We start from the raw sequence: 19,093 nt of genomic DNA on the forward strand, positions 1-19,093 counted from the left end.
TGTGCACGGCTTAAAAGTGTTGGAATAGTGTGAGCATGTCCTTACACTAGTGTGAGCGAGTCCTTACACTAATCCTATGGTTTTAATTCATACATGTGCACACTTAGTACTTGGCACACAGGTTACATAATTCATATAATTTATGTATTTAAAACAAATCTGGTTTGTATTAGCCTGAGAGGTCCACTGTCTTGATCCAGATCACAATCCTCCCAGAGACTGGGAGGAGTCGTTTCGGGTGAAGTTGCCCCCTAGGCACTGATCTTGGGTCTGTTTTAATTTTTCTGGGTGGTTAAGGTTAGGATTTAGTTACGGTGCAAGCGCAATATCCTCTACTATATCATCACCTGGGAGCACCTCACCTACCTTCAGGAGTAGTTCACAGTTCCCATGCTCAGTTTGAGAGATTTGATAGAAATTCCGACTCTGATCACCATTTTCTTCAACCCAGTTGGTTGAATGGCCGTTGTTTTTACACACAGTGAGTTCAAAGAGCACTGCAGGTTCTCCAGCTCTCCCACACAATAATGGGAAACCATGCAGGCCTCGGTAGGAGACACACAAACGCCATCTCATCCCACTTGCATCTCCCCCTGGGCCAACGATAATAAACAGGCGTAAAGGGACTGTTTGAATCAGGTGGAGACAAAACTCAAACCAGGTTTCCTAACGTCTCTAAACACCCACACCTTCCTGGCCCCGCTCTCTGTTGTGTCTTCAAAGGGGCCGTCTGGGCCTGCTGTGGCGTTATCAGGCCTGAGCCTTGTTGCCTACCTGGGTCGGGCCTAGCCTCCCCTTTCTACACAGAAACAATGGACCGATCCACATTGATATACTGGGACAATACATGGCTTTCTATTAATTCAGGCCAGGACGTTGTTACGGTATGTGTCCGTGTTGTTTCTCTTGCGGACCCTCATCTGCTTACCTCCTAGGCTCATGTGTGCTGAGAAATTATGGCACAAAAGAGCTACTCTATGTGTATTACTAAAAATGGATGCCTAACTATACCGTGGTTGATATGCAAAGTGTTTCATATGTGACCATAGAACTCAGACCCAGTAGTAGACCCATAGCATGACAAATCCAATACTGAAAGACAGTTACACTCATGTTGAATTGTATGTTCAACAATGCAATTATCCTTTGCATTGAGGTATACTATCTTACCATAATGTAAATAATTGTCTCACAAAAACAAAACACACAGGCATAGTTTTCATCACTAATGTATTTATTATGTTTCATATAGGCTTTACAATCTTCTATATACATACATACATACCTGTGGTGCAGGGGCCTGTGGGACATAGCAGCACCACTTCCTGGTTGTACAGCTGGACTGGGCCAATCAGGCACCAGGACAGGGGCAACAGGCATGTTGGGAGAGGGGCCCCGGGACCCCTCAAAGCCCCATGGGCCAGGAATGTTGCCGCCCGTTGATAAAACAAACAACATATTTGTACTACAGGACAACCCATAACAACAATCCTCTAGCCTCAGGAAACCACAAGCTAAGTATCAAACAAAGCAAGGGGAAGTTAGTCCCGCTTCTATAACACGTATATGGAGACCACTGTGTGCATACTTTGACTTACATCTTTTTTCAACATTTTTGAAAGAGGCAGTGATGGCAGTTAAAAATACAACAGTTCACTATAGATGACAGATTATCAAAGACTTACATTACTAATTAAAAGTATACAATACAATAACATATTATTAGTATGCATAAATTATTTTGAGGAAGATTAGATTTGATGTTAAATGAAAGGAAACTTCCCTCAAAGATTAAAAAGGCAGAACACAACTGGACAAATGATTACACAGCATTTAACATAAAGTAGGCAAAAAAATAGGTCCCTTAACGTACAAATAAACCACCAAGTCTCTTTCCTTACGTAGCACCTCAAACCAAACATAGTGCAACCACAAAAATCCCCACACAAAAACCTAAACCTAAAATACCATTCCATAAATGTCTTCAGAATATTCAAATCCTTCCACTGTGTACCCCAACCATTGTTCCCCTTACTCCTGGTGTGGCAAAGCGTCACCCTTGATTTCATGAGCAAGTGTCAGGTGGGAGTGGGGGGCCTACGCCTTGCGTTTCCACAGTGGTAGGACAGTGTGTCCCAGCTCTCAGAGCAGGTTAGCATCAAGCTACTTGGATGCTACAGACCTCATGGGGACTGGAGAGAGGACCAGGTGGCTCTTTTATGGGGGAGGCCTTAAAAGGGCTAGTTTATACAGGGGCATTGTTATAGAGTGATCACAAAGAAAAAACGTCCCCTCACTTCTGCTTTACAGAACAAGCGAAACCGAACCAAACCTCTCCCCCTACGCCGCCTCTCCCCCTCTCCTTCTGTTTGCAGAACAAACCAATCCATCTCTCTCTACATTTTCTTTCTTTTTAGTTCAGATCAAAACAATCTCTTCCCCTACACACAACACAGAAATGTAGCCCCCCCCCCCCCTTTACCCAATCTCTCTCATTCTCTCTCGCTTTCTCTCGGAGGAAAATAGTGGACGCCCTAAACGCCGCAACTCGAAGTAGGCCAATGGAAAATTATAGGCAGCAAGATTTGTACTGTATTTCATATTTCTATATCACTTGATATGGGCTCATTACAACATAGGAGTGCTTACATCAAACAACTTTTTGGAATGCCAGTAATGCATTCATAACGCTAAGTTCAGGTTGATTTGTAATGTGATGATACATATATAGTTGGTCCCACTATAGTCCCAGTCCAGCTAGCTTCCTTAAACGCTTCCAGACAATCCATTTCTGACAGTTCCTTTGTGCGCTTCAATATGACGCGAATATACAGACACAATAAGGTAACCATGGCAACACAATAAGGTAACCAGTTTCAGGAGAGGGAGAAACAGTCTTCTGGGTGCTCTTGCAGCTAAAAAGAGAGTAAAAAATCTTAGACATAACGACTAATAAATAAACAGACTAGGGATGTACATTTGATTCTCCCTGCTCCTGAACCAGACTAACCGTCTACCAAAGGCCTGGGGAGGGGTGGGACAACATCTGTGTTGGACCAGCAGGCCCCAACGGACAGGTTGAGTTCCAGGTAGCCTACATGCATCCACATTGCAATCAGCCTCCATAGGGACCAGATCTCATAACATTTAGAGTTGTGTTTAACATCACAGAAACCCAATCAATATGATAATAATAAGTCTATCTGCTGTGCTGCGCTGTGCAGCCTGACTGCAATGTGAATGACCTGGAACACAACAATTGGCTGCATCGTGAGTGAGATATTGATTAAATCAGAACAGTTACCGTTACCTGACAGTTACCGTGTCAGTAAACACACATAGAAGGCACTATGGTAGAGATACATTTCTGTAAGTTGAGGAAAAATGGTTTAAAAAAATAATAATCAATGTTTGATTTTTAAGAATTTAACTAAACCATTTGTGCGTATTAGTAACTTGTAACATATCCCCAGGCTCCCTGGAGCATTACGGAGACAAAGAATGTTCTCAGCAGAGCCTGTGCTTATAAGGCGTTTGGATGCTGTATACACCCTAATACTACATCATATTATATAATCATTACACCTCTAAATGACAGATACTGGGCTAGTCCAACAGACACAGATTAAGCATAGTTCTGGACAAAAGAAAAACGTTCAATAGAGAATCTCCAATGAGTCTAGGGGTAGGCTTAAACCTGCCCCAAATTGAGATGTACATTCTATTCCACTTGATAAACTGGGTTAGAAAACCCATCAACCATTTAAACGTCTTTTAACACAGTGAGAACCCTGACAGTCTGTAGTCTTCAAATATATTGAACCAAATCTCTTCGGCATTGATTGTGCAGTAAACAAGTGCAAACTCTCTCTACCCCCATACCCATATACAGTATGGTAAAAAAATATCCCCGTTGGTACCACTCCATACCTACAAGAAGAGGCAATTCCTATCCTGTGAGATTATGAATATATAGTATACAACATTGCATAAAAGTATTCACAATGACCAACATCCCTCATTGGTTGTTGATAAAACGCCTGACTATCAATAGGGGTGAATACAATCAAATAAAATATTGATATCTTAAGAAAACAAGTTTTTAAAAAAAGACAACCTAACCGAATTCACCAGAGGAACAGGGGTTTCAGAAACTAGACTGCATACAGCAGCTATGTGTTCGTGACAACAGCAGGACAATCGGTGTAGATCCTGTGTGAAGGAAGGCCTTTAAAATCAACTTATACCTCCTAGACGAATCACATTGGAATTACTTCACTTCTGAAACCCCTGTAACTGAGGTGAAATGGTGATTAGTTTCTTTGAGCCCAAGGCATTTGGAGAGAAGCACCTGTGGTATGACTTCTGGAGACCTGGTAAGACTTTGTGAGTCCCAGAAACGTGTTTCCAATTCCCGCAGTATTACATTTGGTTGGAAAAAGTTGTAGTCAGAGCGGTCAGTGGCCGTTGGATCCCTCAGCAGGTGGCGCCTCCTGCAGGAAGGGGGTGAAGGAGGAACGCACCATGCGACCCTTCAGGGGCTGCTGCACGCGGAAGTTGTTGACCATGCTCTTCTGCACCTCTTCCTCGGCGGAGGTGAAGAGCAAGCTCCTGAACACTGCCAGCTGGGGATGGGAGGAAGGGAGGAAGATAATGTGTCACCTGGCTGACATCCCGTCGTCAAACACAGACATATACAAAAATGACACGGTCAAATAATCAAACACACACACACACACACACACACACACACCTGGTCATGGCTGACTTCGATGTGCTGCTTCATGACGATCCAGGTGACTGCCTCAGTCAGAGGAGGTGTGGTCAGTGACCCTGCATACGTCCAGTAATCGTCAATGTTAGCGGGCAGTAGGGAAGCTGCATCAAACCTGGTGAACTCCACGATACTGTCCTGTAGAAAAAGAGAGGCAAGAGAAGGAATTTTAGCCCTGAGAACCATTGTTTAGCTGAATTCCATTTTTTTAAATATATATGTGCACTATTTGATTTAAAAGCCTTGGATTGTTTCTGGAAAATCATTGGGAACTCTCTCTAGCCCATGCTTGGGTAACACCAATCCAATGCTTTCAGACCCATTTGAGAATGCACTATTTGAGGAAAAGAGTAGAGAATAAGGACTCAGGTTCAGTCACAGCTTATCTCATGGTGACAACATACAGATTCTTTGATGATGACCTTACTGATAATGGACTAGTAGTTTATCCTATGACCACAAGAGGGCAGCATAAGTCTAGTTCAAGCAAGTGTCTCCCTATCTCAGCTCATTATGTCTGCAACGTTCCCTTGGTAAACAGCTCTGTGGGAGGTAACACAACCTCTCACGCTCTTTTTTTCTTTTTTTTTTCTGGTGGGGCAGTCCCACTCATATTTTTCATTTTATTGGACAGATATAGTGAAGACAGACAGAAAAGTAAGGAGAAGAAGGGAGAGAGGGCATGTCAGCAGGGCATGGGCTGGACTCAAACCCATGCCGACATGGGCATATGTGTGCACTGTAGACCGTGGTGCTAGACCACTGGACCACCCCTCCTGTATAGCTTTTATGCTCTCACCCTCCACTCTTCTCCTTGCATATCTCTGCCATACAAATGTCACATGGTTGCATTGTTGACCTGAGCTTTGCTACTTATGGAAGATCTGATACCTCACATTGACTAAATGTTTACATTTATACTTATATATGAGTAAATTAGCAGATGCTTTTATCCAAAGCAACTTTACTTTAGACAAATGTACTTATTGTAAGTGAATCAACTATATAGTCATTGTAAGTAAAACTTTAGATAAGAACAAGTGCCACCGGCAGTCACAGTGCTCGAGAAATGAAGGGCGAGGTAGATTAGATTGCATTTACTAGACACTAACTACATAATTGACTCCACACCCCATAACCACAGAAGGCTGTGTTGCTCATACATGTATACTGCCATGTGTCTTTCCTGCCTTGCAGATATGATGATACATGCTTATATGTGCTTATACAGCTTTGAAAAAATTAAGAGACCACTGCAATATTATCGGTTTCTCTATCGGTTACTATTTATAAGTGTTTGAGTAAAATGAAAATGTTTCATTTATTTTATTAACTACTGGTAACATTTCTCCCAAATAAAAATATTGTCATTTAGAGCATTTATTTGCTGAAAACAACTGGTCAAAATAACAAAAAAGACGCAATGTTTTCAGACCTCGAATAATGCAAAGAAAACAAGTTCATATTTCTTTTTTAACAACGCAATACTAATGTTTTAACTTAGGAATAGTTCCGAAATTGATAATTGGTGGAATAACCCTGATTTTCTAATCACAGCTTTCATGCGTCTTGGCATGCTCTCCACCAGTCTTTCACATGTGCTGCACTCAGGTCTGGAGAATGACTGGGTCTTGATCTGGTGGTCATCCATCCATTGCGACATAAACTGCGACACTTTAAATGAATGTGCAATAACACTATGTGCAATATGACAACCCTAGTCGTCTTATCTGTACAGTATAGTATAGTGGATAGTGTACATAGCCTTTATTTATGTAAACCAGCTCCTTTCCCTTCTTGTTTTTTTTTTCTTTCCTAACACCAGGGGAGCCACCCCTCCCAAATGTCGTTGTTTGGTACCTGTACTATAGCAATGACAATAAAGACCATTCATTCATTCACTCATTCATTCATTCATTCACACCTTGATTGCCCTGGCTGTGTGGCATGGAGTATTGTCCTACTGGAAATAATCCTCTGAGTTTGGGAACATTGTCAGAGCACAAGGAAGCAAGTTTTCTTCCAGGACAACCTTGTAAGACAAATCTGCCCGATTGCAGCCTTGCTCCAAATTTCACAGTGGGTGCTAGACACTGTGGCTTGTCGGCCTCTCTAGGTGTCTGTCTAATAATAATAATTGGACTCATCAGAGAAGATGACCGTACTCCAGTCCTCTACGTTCCAGTCCTTATGGTCTTTTGCAAACCTCAGCCTGGCTCTTCTTTGCTTGAGGATGAAGGACTTTTGCAATGAGGATGAAGGGATTTCTTCTAGCTTTGCACAACTTCAGCCCTGCCCCTAGGAGCCTGTTTCGACCCGTCGTCGCCATGCACCCCAGCTGCCGTTAACCATTCTTTTGTAAGTTACTTGGTGTCCTCCTACGGTTGTTGAGTGACATTAGAATGAGTTGGCGGTCCTCCCGATCAGTAGAGAGTCGTTTTCGCCCTCTGCCGGTCTGTAGCTTTGTCGTCCCCAATGTCTGCTGCTTGACCTCGTCGTTATGAACTGCTGTGTTTGAAATGTTAAGGATGGAAATAACCTGATGCTCACTGCATCACTCCTCTGCCAGTAAAGCCAGAATTGAACCCTTCTTTTCCCTCACTCAAAACTTTTATTTTCAACTCTTTTGGCATGGAGTTGAAGTTATTTTTTGATTCCAATTACTTTTGAAGTACTAGTAGCACTTTTTGCCATCCAGCTGGTCCTATTGCAAGAGGATAGTGATGACCACAGCAGTGGGTTTAATACTTTTCCTTGTTAAGTAAGATTCGGTTCAGGTGATCACCTAATCAGTATCTCACTAAGTAGAATGAGGTGTGCCTGAGTTGGAATTCAACAGACACTGGAACGGATGGCTGCCATACATGTAGAGATGCTGAACTCAATCTTAACATTCACTTTCCAATGAATTGGGAGGCATTTGCTTGAACTCAAGCAGACAAGATGTTTCTGTACTCTTTAGAATACATTCTGCTGCCAGCAGTTATTTAATCAATTAAGACAAGTTAACCAGTTTATTCCCAAACCAAAACGCCCCCCCCCCCCCCCCCCGCCATATTTCATAGATGAAACTTTCTTCTTGCAATCACTCTGGTATGTTAATATTTTCTTATCTATCCTCTACCCAATATTCAATACATTTTTCCAGACCTCTGCAGGGTTTTTAAGCACTTTTGGGGAAAATGTAACCTGACCATCCTTTTTGTGGATAACTAGTGGTTTACACCTGGCAGTGAAGCCTGGGTAGTTGGACTGGTGACGTATGGTGGTCGTCTCTGACACATTCATGCCCACGACGGACATCAATAGCAGACTCCAGAGGCAAACACAAAGCCTAGAGTCAATACAGCACAGTGACAGCTCTCTCGCCTGCACAAATGATGTGACTACACAGACCTGACTAACCAGAAACACTGGTCAAGCCAGCATTTGTCCCATTACTTTAGCGGGACAATGTGCCTAGGGGGACTATGTATACAAGTGTCATTTCTAAATGGTGAAACCGATATGTACTCAAATACCATCAATTAAAAGCTGAAAGTCTCTACTTTAACCTCATAGTAATTGTTTCATTTCAAATGTTTGACTTTTTGAATATATATATATATATCGCCAAAAGAAGACAAACATGCTTCACTGTGCCATTACTTACGCAGAGAACTGTGCATATACTAGGGATAACTCGATCAATCGGCCAGCAATCGGAATCGGACAATATTCAGTAAAAATATGAGATCTGGGGAAATCCGATGCTTTCGAGTCGCTGATCACAACAACCGATCAAACGCAAACAATGTGAGTCAATTCATTGTCGCATGCTCATTAACCTAAACGAGCCACTCTCGCATGCTTGTTAAACTAAAATATGCCGGTGGTGTGTGTGATGTTATGTGTTTCTAACATTAGGACTCAGTATGCACCGGGACCGTTTCCCAGAATGCACCGGGACAGTTGAGCATGTGCAGTAGTTGCAGATGCATGAATGTTCCCTGTTGTAGCCTAACCGTCAAGTTGGCATTTTGTAAATAAAAGAAGGCTTAAACCTACGCCTAGTTTAGAAAATAAATACAAACATAACAGTGTGGAAGTACTATAAAGTGTGTGAGACAGATGTCATACATGCCATCTGCAATCTGTGCACGGATAAAATATCTTGTGAGGGAGCTACGGTAAAATCCTTCAACACAACCAATTTAATAAGGCACTTAATAATAAGGCAATTTGCATGGCGAGTTTGAAAAGCTGACCACGGAGAATGAGAAGAAAAAGGGAGAGAAACGGCTGCTAAGACAAACCACTATAGAGACCCACGCCTGTGCATGTCATACTCAGAGATAATGTCAGAAACAGAAACATGCTCAAATCAATGCAAGACGCAGGATTACCGGAGACCATCTGGACATGTCTGAAGGTTTCTGGAAGTCCATTCTCTGGACAGATGAGTCCAAAATTGACCTTTTTGGTCACAATCAAATGCACTATGTTTGGCAGAAACCCAACACTGCCTACCACCAAAAGAATCTTATCATATCCCGACTCCACATCATTAAGAGATCCATGAATTTTTAGGTATACCAGGAGATTTTTTAACAGAACTTCAAGCCATGAGTCAAGGAGCTAAAGCTGGGCTGAAAACGGGTCTTTCAACAAGACAACGACCCAAAGCATTCAAACAAATCAACCAAAGAATGGCTCAGGATAAAGAAGATTTGTGTTTAGTGTTTCACTCAGTTGGCTCACTTCTGTAAGGAGTGGGCAAAAATATCTCAAAACAGATGTCAGAGACTGATTAGTGGCTTACCCCAAGTTATCGCTACTAATGGAGGTGCCACAAGCTATTATCTCAAGCTATTGGTTCACTTATTTTTGCACCTGCACTAATTTCTTTATAATTTAGTTTTCCTACTACACGCATGATTTCCTCTAAACCAACATATGGAAATGGTAAATATAAACCTGTTCTGTCAGGAAAAAAAGATTGGTTCTGATTAAATAAAGATTTCATGGTAAAAAAAAAAAAAAAGGGGTTTACATACTTTCAAGCAGCACTGTATAAAATCATAAAAAAGAAATCATTAAAAAATAAACCATAACGACCACTCCTACATTTTGAATTTTTTTGATGAAAGCAAAATTACCTGCATGACTAAAAGGATCCAATTATTATTATAGAGCTCACCTTGTGTCTGACGGCGGGGAGGGCATCCACTAACTTCTGCAGTCCCTCGTGTCTTTTCCCCACCTGAGGGTAGAGAGTATCAAATCATCTGTGTCTGTGCATCCATCCCTCACACTTCCACATCTTAAAGTGAGTGGAATTGTGTCATGTTCTCTTGTATGAGGAAAAAAAAGTTGTGTTTACATTAGGGATGCAACGGTTCTCGGTTTTATATTGAACCGTACGGTTCGCCGTCCACAGGTCAATACGCACTAGTGAATGTCGGTTTTTCGGTTTATTCTGCGTTCCATTGAAAGTCGGAGGTCGAGTTTGTCTGGAACGCAGTTGCTTCTTGTTCAAATGTTTGTTCATGGTGAGCGGAGTTGAGAACATGGCAACAGTTTGAGGAAGCCCCGGATTGCTACTAATCTTGTGGGGTGATTTCGATTTTGGCATTGAATACGATGATGATGAGGGAACGAAAACAGTGAACACATTGCTTCATGCGTGTTGGATATGCACATAATATGGTATGGTCTACCTGTCACGCCTAAAGTGCACTTTTACTTTTAATTCTTCCTCTCCTATACAAGTAGTACTTTTACATTTGAAAGTGTTTATTTATTTATTTTACATTTTAAAGTGTTTTTTCTTTATATATATTATACAATATACCAGTCATATTCTGGAATGTGTCTGAATGTTATAGTTCCATAAGTGTATAATAATAAAAAATTCTCCTTACACACAAAACACGCACCGAAACCGAACCGAAACTGTGACCCAAAAACCGAGGTTCATACTGAACCGTTGCACCCCTGGTTTACATACACTACATGGGGTGTACAGACTTCATCTCTATACAGAATATACATCAAAATACTGTATAGAACACAGTAGGCAGGTTGTAGGTGGGTTGTACATGCATATGTACTAGGAATGCATCGGCCCATAGGAGTAATAAGTTACCTTGAGGAAGACTGCGATGACAGCCAATCCATTTTCCTCCATCACAGCCTCCTCAAACAGGCTGTACTTGTCTGAGTTCCAGTGCACCAAGTGGAGCTGCGGACGGAAGGAAGGAAGAAGATACTTCAACCGTATTCATTCACACACCCATTATCAGGTAGAATATCATTTGTTAAAATGTATCACGTGATTCAACATACTCAATGTATGAATTGTTATATTAAATGTTTCATATGTATTCACATCACTCATGTCAAGTTTAATATCACTCTTAAAGGGCCAAAAATATTGAAATTAAATTTGAAAACCCAACACCCAAATCCCCAGATCTGTCGTGCTAAACCATGTGTCAGTGTCCTTTTAAAAAAGTGTTGGCCAGTTGATGGATGCCCCTGTGTGCCCTGTTGATTGAAATGCAGCCTCTCTTTGTGTTTGTCCATTTCAGAGTTCTGAACAAAAGACCCTCACCACATTCACAATGACAGGTCCCTATTCACCCTAGGATCAGTGTCGGTTCAAAGAAAGAGAAAAATCTGGTTTATAAAAGAGCTACAACCCAGTAACGAGGTTGCATGTAACATGATCTCCTCTCCACACAAGGCACCTGGGGAGTGTTGAGAACTGTGCCCGGGACACATTCTCAGCCACCAACCAGATCTGGGCAGGCCTAGCTTACACGGACAGACAACTCCCCCCCCATTATGTAAGTGTACTTAGGTGAGTGGAATATTGTGAAAGATATCTCACGTCATAGTGACTTGTGTGTTCCTGGAACAGAATGCTTTTCACAATTAAAATGCTGCTATATACAGTAGAGGTGCTTTGCCACGGATATACAGTTGCAGCCTAAATGTCAACGTCATGGTTGAAAAGTACACACAGGACATATCCATGACATTGACAGCTCATGGTCACAGTCACTTCTTTCCTTCCTTCTTTCTTTCTTTCTTTCTTTTCTTGACACTCTCCTGAAGGCTTAATTTTGATGACGGCTTCGATAATAGATTTGTAAGATGTAAGGTACGGTATTCAATTAAGTGGCCATAACAAAAACACACAGTCTCTAACTGGAGGAAGAGGATGTCCAGTACCTCTGCGGGGAAGAGGCGACGGTCCAGGGTGTGTTCTGAGCCCCAGGCATTGCTCTCCCCCCAGTGGAAGTGGAACTGACAAAGCCGGAACGAATCCTCCAATGGACCCCCCTTCAGTGCTGAGGGAGGAAGAGACCAGGTGTAACACACACTACTCATCAGAACTGAAAACACTGTACAGTAGTGTACCTTCTGAGAGGATGAAACCGTAATACACAGTTGTTGATGATGATGATGTCTAAACATAAGCATCAATCTGGAGGCTATTGACTTATCATCTTTTGTATCTATTATCCAATATTCAGTCAGTTTTTTTCTTTTTTTCTTTAACCTTTATTTATACAGGTAAAAACACATTGAGCCCCAAGGGCTCATTTTCAAGTGTGACCTGTTCACAGGCATACAACAACAACATCCACCACAAACAAATACAATACAAAACCTGGCCTACATAGTCTAAAACTAAACTAAAACTACATAGTCTAAAACTAAAACTAGTCTAAAACAGTCTAAGATAATCTAAAACTAAACTAAAACTAGACAGCTAAAGAAAATCATAGACTCGCACTGTATGTCTCTCAGCAAGAGCTTGAAACTGGAAAGAGGGATCAGATGAGACAGTTTCAGACTCTGCTGTAAAGAACAGTTACAAACACTATTAAAGAAGCTGATAATATCTGTAAGTATCAAGCATACCAATCTTGTTTAAATTAATAATCATGTAAAATGACTGATTTGTCTGGCGTCAAATTATTGTTAAGCCTTTACACATACCGTTTCTGTAATTATACGTTGGATTAATAAGAAGAATGAAAAAATTATGTACAATTTCAAGCCAGAGGTAAAAATAAAATTAAAAAATCATATAGGCTAATCTTAAATCAATGTCACCACAAAGTCACCACTTCCACGTGGCAGTCATACGTTTTAAAAGTCCTTACTTGATTTGTCGGTGGTGTCGTCGTACTCCACTAGGAAAGAGTAACCGTTGTTCCAGATCTGCTGACAGGTCCGGGGGTCGTACGCCGGGACCAGGGGGTTCAGACGCGGGTCAAAGACGCTCTTGCGCACCACGATGTCGATGGGAGACTGTCGGTCTCCTCCGGGAATAGCGAGTGGTCCCTGCCACATCGGGTGCACTGGGGACAAAGGGTGACAGGAGATGACACTTACATCTGGGCTAAATGACAAACCGTGACGTTAGAATTATAAGGTTCTATCTCCATTTTGGTCAAAAGTTTTTGACATCATCTGATCCATTAGGTGTTTATTAATGCCTGTGTGGTGTTGTTTTAAAAATGTTGACATTTTTGAGTTAGTAATTCATAAAATACAAAGGTTCCATCTCACAAAACATAATGGAATGTAAAAACGTTGACGCTCAATATCTCTGAACTGCCCGAAACGGAGATAGAACCTTATAATTCTAAACTCACGAAATGACAAACATGTAGGGGATAGTCAGAGCAAACGTAGAAGAAATCGGTACATTCAAAGAAAAAAACGAAAAAAAAAACGAAACCTACTTTTCATGTTGTATTCTCCCGCTGCCTGCATTATGAAATCAAAATCAAATGCGAGAATAAAAAATTCTCAACTTTAACAAAAAAGTGTCCGTTAAATTCTAATAAAAGCTTTGATTTAGGACAGTAGTACAGTTTGACATGCTCTTCCTTGAGTCCGTGGAAAAGAAATGAGAGGAAAGGGGAAGCAGGAGAAAAGAAAAAATGATATACTTCCTTCTGTAAGTCCTATTGAAAGGAAATTACTAAATAAGAAAGACGTGGGACAGGCTACAGTAACAGTCACTGACCCGCGGAATGCACTGGCAGCCCCCCAACTCCACACTACAGGAACTGGTCAATTACAATCCTTCTTTGATTATGCTCAGTTCATTGAAGGAAACCATTTCTAAGATATCTTATCTTAATCTCCAGGCAGGACTTCCCTGTTTGCGTGCGTTTGAGAAAACTAAGCAATTTGTAAGCGATTACACTGTGTCACTGTCCACTGAGACTGGAGTTACTGTGGAACTGGGAATAACTTTGGAATAAATGATGTACTTCCTGTACGATGAGTCATTACTGTTTATATTCCACTACTCATTACATTACATTTAGCAGACACTTTTAATCCAAATAAAATACATTTGTCTAAGTCAGTGAACCATCTATCCATCAGTCGTCTTAAGAAAACGAAATCTATGCTAGGGCCAGGGGAAAAAGAATGACTTGATTTACCTTTTAGTAGAGAAACTGTACCGGGGGGTTAATGAGTTAAGATGTAGCCTGGAGAGATGGGTCTCTTCAATCTACGGCGCTAGAATCTCGTGAGTTTAGAATGATAAGGTTCTATCTCCGTTTAGAATGAGAAGGTTCTATCTCCGTTTAGAATGATAAGGTTCTATCTCCGTTTAGAATGAGAAGGTTCTATCTCTGTTTAGGGCAGTTCAGAGATATTGAGCGTCAACGTTTTTACATTCCATTATGTTTGGTGAGATGGAACCTTTGTATTTTATTAATTACTAACTCAAAAATGTCACCATTTTTAAAATAACACCACACAGGCATTAATAAACACCTAATGGATCAGATTATGTAAAAAAAAATTAAAAAAAAAAGACAAAAATGGAGATAGAACCTTATAATTCTAACGTCACGAGATGTTTTCGCGAGTGTCTACAAAAAAAAAACTTCGATTGTAAGTCGCTTTGAAATAAAGCCTGTCTGCTAAATGCCCAACATGTAAACCTATAGTGACTGCAGTCCTGACAGCAGTGGGAGACTCGTTCCACTCCCTTTTTCTGTGTGTTTCACAATAGTACACAAACAATAGCCTAGGCCAAATAGTTTGCACACAATTTCCTGAAAAAAAAAGATTAGGCCGTTGCATTATATTTGACTCACATTAAACTACCTTTCTTCAAGTGTCTAACTTGTACGCTTATCAAAACACTGACAACGTGTGTGTGTGTGTGTGTGTGTGTGTGTGTGTGTGTGTGTGTGTGTGTGTGTGTGTGTGTGTGTGTGTGTGTGTGTGTGTGTGTGTGTGTATTAATGGAAGCAGACTTTGTATTTGTCGGTATGCTATGTTCTCTAGCCAGACTAACTCAAGTTACATTGGGATCGTGTTTATTGTAGCATTTTCCAATTCCTCCGTCCATTTGGTTTGCTGTGGGCTGGTAAATGACCAGGGGGTATTCCATCAACATAGCTAAAAGAAAATCCAGGTTTAGTCTGACAAGTCTCGCGAGAGTTCCTAAAAATATCCAGGCATATTCTGATAAGTCTCGCGAGAAGTTATCAAAAATAAGCCAGCATTTTCCTTTAGCGACGTTGATGGAATACCCCCCAGGAACAGGAATGCTCCACGAACCTCAAATAGACAGCGAGTGTTGACTGCCGCCTTCATTGGAATTAATTGGGCCACAAGCAAACACGAAAATATGAGGAAATATCATTGGAAATATAAAAAAAAAAACGTTTTGGGGAAAGGTAGGCAGACATTGTTAGAACATGAACATGGCATTAATGGTCAGGGTCTTCAGAGGACGTCAACAAACAATGCTACAACCAAAACCGAGACCCGGAAGTTTAAACGGACCCAAATCAGCCTGGAAAACAATCAGAGACCCCCGATTCACTCATGCAGAAATCCAGTCCGTGGTTTGCGATAGCCTACTCTTAACGTACACATTGCGGAAAAAAAGTAACCCTCTGATGATTTTTGCCCCAGGGCTTTGATGTGGATATTTTGGTTTTAGCTACACAGGTTGACATTTTTAAAAAAAACTGTTTTAGCGGCCAAACTCTCAGGTCAACCGAGGTCAGCTTGTATGTGCTGAACTCAATCATTAATAAATTAATTTTAATTTTTACTTTTATTTTTAAACTCGAGCCAGGCGCTCCACAAATGAACGCAGCTGTAACTCATACATACTCGCTGTATAAGAGACTTGAAAGGTTGCAACACTTACTCGCTGAAAGTACATATTTGCTTGAGCATGCAGAGAGGTTGCATCTTCTCACAGGGATCAAACGATGGTTCGCTTTCTTGGTGATCAGATGTCTGTGGAGGTGACGGGCGAGAGAGAGAATCACCATGATGATGATCGCTCACTAGTTGCTTGAGTAAGTAAACCTAAATACTTGCTGTTCTGAGTCTCAAGGCAAAGAGAATATCGTATCTTGTGTCCCCCCAACGTCCCGGGTGTGTGTTATGTTTTCAACAAGCAACAACTTGACAGCGGGTTGTCTCTCCCCCTAACCACACCGGCTGTTGGTTGGTACGAGTCGATCTTCTCGCTTCAGCTTGATTGGTGGCGGAGAAATGGGCTGGCTTGGCTTGCAATCACCAAACACGACAAAACATTCACGATTTGATCCACTATTCCACCGGTTCTTCGGCTTTATGCCAGCCCAGTTGTTGCATTACATGCCCTTAATCCTTGGCTTGAACACACCCATCAAAATTGCTCTGCATAAAGCTGTAAGAACATCAAGTATGAAACTGAAAGGTTGTTGGTAAATGTGTTTACGAAGCAAATGTGGATACAACGCGAAGTGGTGGTCGCAGAGTGGGGGTCGTAGTGACGTAGTCGTCACCATCCGACCAATCAGCTTGTTCCTCCGAGGGGTGTTCCAGTCCACATGCGCGAGACTGCACTTAATAATAATAATAATAATAATAATAATAATAATAATAATAATAATAATAATAAATGTATTTTATAAGGCGCCTTTCATGGCACTCAAGGTCGCCGTACAACAACACATTTAAAAACAGTTACAAAATTCAAAATACATAGAAATATACAGTATAAACACTGACATCAGTAGCTGATGATCCACTGTGATGATATCTGTTATTGATCTAACCTCTAATAAAACATCTGAAATGTTGTCCTTACTTTGTATTTAAGTCATAATAACACAATACAAGCTCAGTGCAGTGCATTTATGTACTGTATGTGCCCATCAGGTCTGGACTACACTTGATACTATGGACTACTTGATGACAATGACAACACCTGTTGGCTGCTCATCCCTGGTTAATGTGACCACTCTATAACCTTTGCACTACTGATGTTTACATTACTACATTTCTACTACTGTATATTGCACATTGCACATGTCTCCTAACACAACCTCTTTTATACTTCTGCACATTAGAATACTGCACATCAACTACCTCACTGTACATAGCCCATAACTGCATATTGCCCATACAGTACAGGCCAAAAGTTTGGACACACCTTCTCATTCAATGTGTTTCCTTTATTTTCATGACTATTTACATTGTAGATTCTCACTGAAGGCATCAAAACTATGAATGAACACATAGGAATTATGTATTTAACAATAAAGTGTGAAATAACTCTAAATATGTATTATATTTTAGATTCCTCAAAGTAGCCACCCTTTGCTTTTTTGTTGTTAATAACATATATAATATTAATATTTTATATAATATGTGTTAATAATAATATGTTATTATATATATATATATATTTAATATTATTATTATATATTTTATTAACAACAACAAATATATATTTTATTAACAACAAAAAAGCAAAGGGTGGCTACTTTGAGGAATCTAAAATATAAGACATATTTAGAGTTATTTCACACTTTTTTGTTAAATACATCATTCCACATGTGTTCATTCATAGTTGTGATGTCTTCAGTGAGAATCTACAATGTAAATAGTCATGAAAATAAAGGAAACACATTGAATGAGAAGGTGTGTCCAAACTTTTGGCCTGTACTGTACATACCTCTAAACTATACTGATGTTTACAATAACATCTGCACATACTGTATATTACATAGTTACCTATCACTACGTCTTGTTCTATTTATATCATGCCCTTATGTCACTATTTGCACTTCTGGTTGGATGCTAAACTGCATTTCGTTGTATTGTACTTGCACTCTGCGATGACAATACAGTTGAATCTAATCTAATCTAACATAAATAGTTTCTTGTAGATTTGAGCAGATAAATGCAATCAATTGATGTTATTTGATGTTATTTACATTACATGATGTTTTCCCACAAATTAATGCAGCTAGTTGTAACTCATACTTGCAATACTTGTCATGATGCAATAGACATGAAAGGTTGCAACACTTACTCGCAGAAAGTACATATTTGCTTGAGCATGCAGAGAGGTTGCATCTCCTCACAGGGATCAGACGATGGTTCATAGCTGGCTTGGTGATCAGATGTCTGTGGAGGTGACGGGCCAGTGGCGCTACGATCGACGAGAGAATCACCATGATTAGATGATCAGCTCACTAGTTGCTTGAGTAAGTAAACCTAAATACTTGCTGTTCTGGGTCTCAAGCCAAGGCAAAGAGAATATGGTCGGATAGCGACGTATCTTGTGTCCCCTCAACGTCCCGGGTTTGAATCATATGTTTTCAACAAGCAACAACTTGTATTGACAGTTAGTTTGTGGCATTCAGGACACCCTCCCCTAATATAACCACATAAAGGCTGTTGGTTGGTTGGTTGGTTGGCACGTCGCTCTTCTCGCTTTAGCTTGATTGGTGGAGGGAAAATAATGGACTGGCTTGCAAAAACGGGCTGGCATGCACCATGCACACGACCAAACATTCACAATCTGATACACTATCTTATCGGTTCTTCGGCTTTATGCCAGCCCAGTTGTTGCATGCCCTTAATCCGTGAACACACGAATTGCTCTGCATGTACAGCAGCTATGGAGAGATGTTGTAAATGTGTTTACGAAGCAAATGTGGATACAGTGCGAAGTGGTCGCAGAATGGGGGTCGTAGTCGTCACAATCCGACCAATCAGCTTGAGCCTCCGAGGGGCGTTCCAGTCCACATTTGTTATCAGTGTATCATATCTAACCTCAAACAAAACATCTGAAATGTTCTCCTTATTTTGTATTTATATGTCATAACAATAACACAATACGTGCAGTTTATTGTTGGTAAATATGTAAATACATTTGATTTAATTTTAAAAATATTATATTAATTTTGAAGTTAACTGTAGATTATTAATTATTAATCTCTGAGTATTGGAGAAGGGGTAGGATTAAATAAGCTTATGCTTCTTCCTACT

At 40.6% G+C, this 19,093-nt stretch overlaps 1 protein-coding gene across 2 annotated transcripts; it reads right to left on the reverse strand.

Moving 5' to 3' along the window:
• Positions 1–1,213: 1,213 nt before the first annotated feature.
• ca5a (carbonic anhydrase Va) lies at positions 1,214–18,823 on the reverse strand. 2 transcript variants are annotated; one of them, XM_080544854.1, is made up of 7 exons: positions 18,132–18,823; positions 12,934–13,131; positions 11,993–12,111; positions 10,902–10,997; positions 9,954–10,016; positions 4,754–4,912; positions 1,214–4,625 (listed from the first exon to the last, which is right to left on the reverse strand). In XM_080544854.1, the coding sequence occupies exons 1-7, from the start codon at positions 18,274–18,276 to the stop codon at positions 4,458–4,460; spliced, it is 948 nt and encodes a 315-aa protein (XP_080400980.1). In that variant the 5' UTR covers positions 18,277–18,823; the 3' UTR covers positions 1,214–4,457. The 2 variants fall into 2 exon arrangements, with proteins under 2 accessions (XP_080400980.1, XP_080400981.1); XM_080544855.1 differs by lacking the exon at positions 18,132–18,823 and adding an exon at positions 15,969–17,327.
• Between the last annotated feature and the right edge of the window lie 270 nt (positions 18,824–19,093).

This window comes from Nansenia antarctica (genome assembly GCF_963989245.1).
Source record: "Nansenia antarctica genome assembly, chromosome: 14".
Lineage (NCBI taxonomy): Eukaryota > Metazoa > Chordata > Actinopteri > Argentiniformes > Microstomatidae > Nansenia > Nansenia antarctica.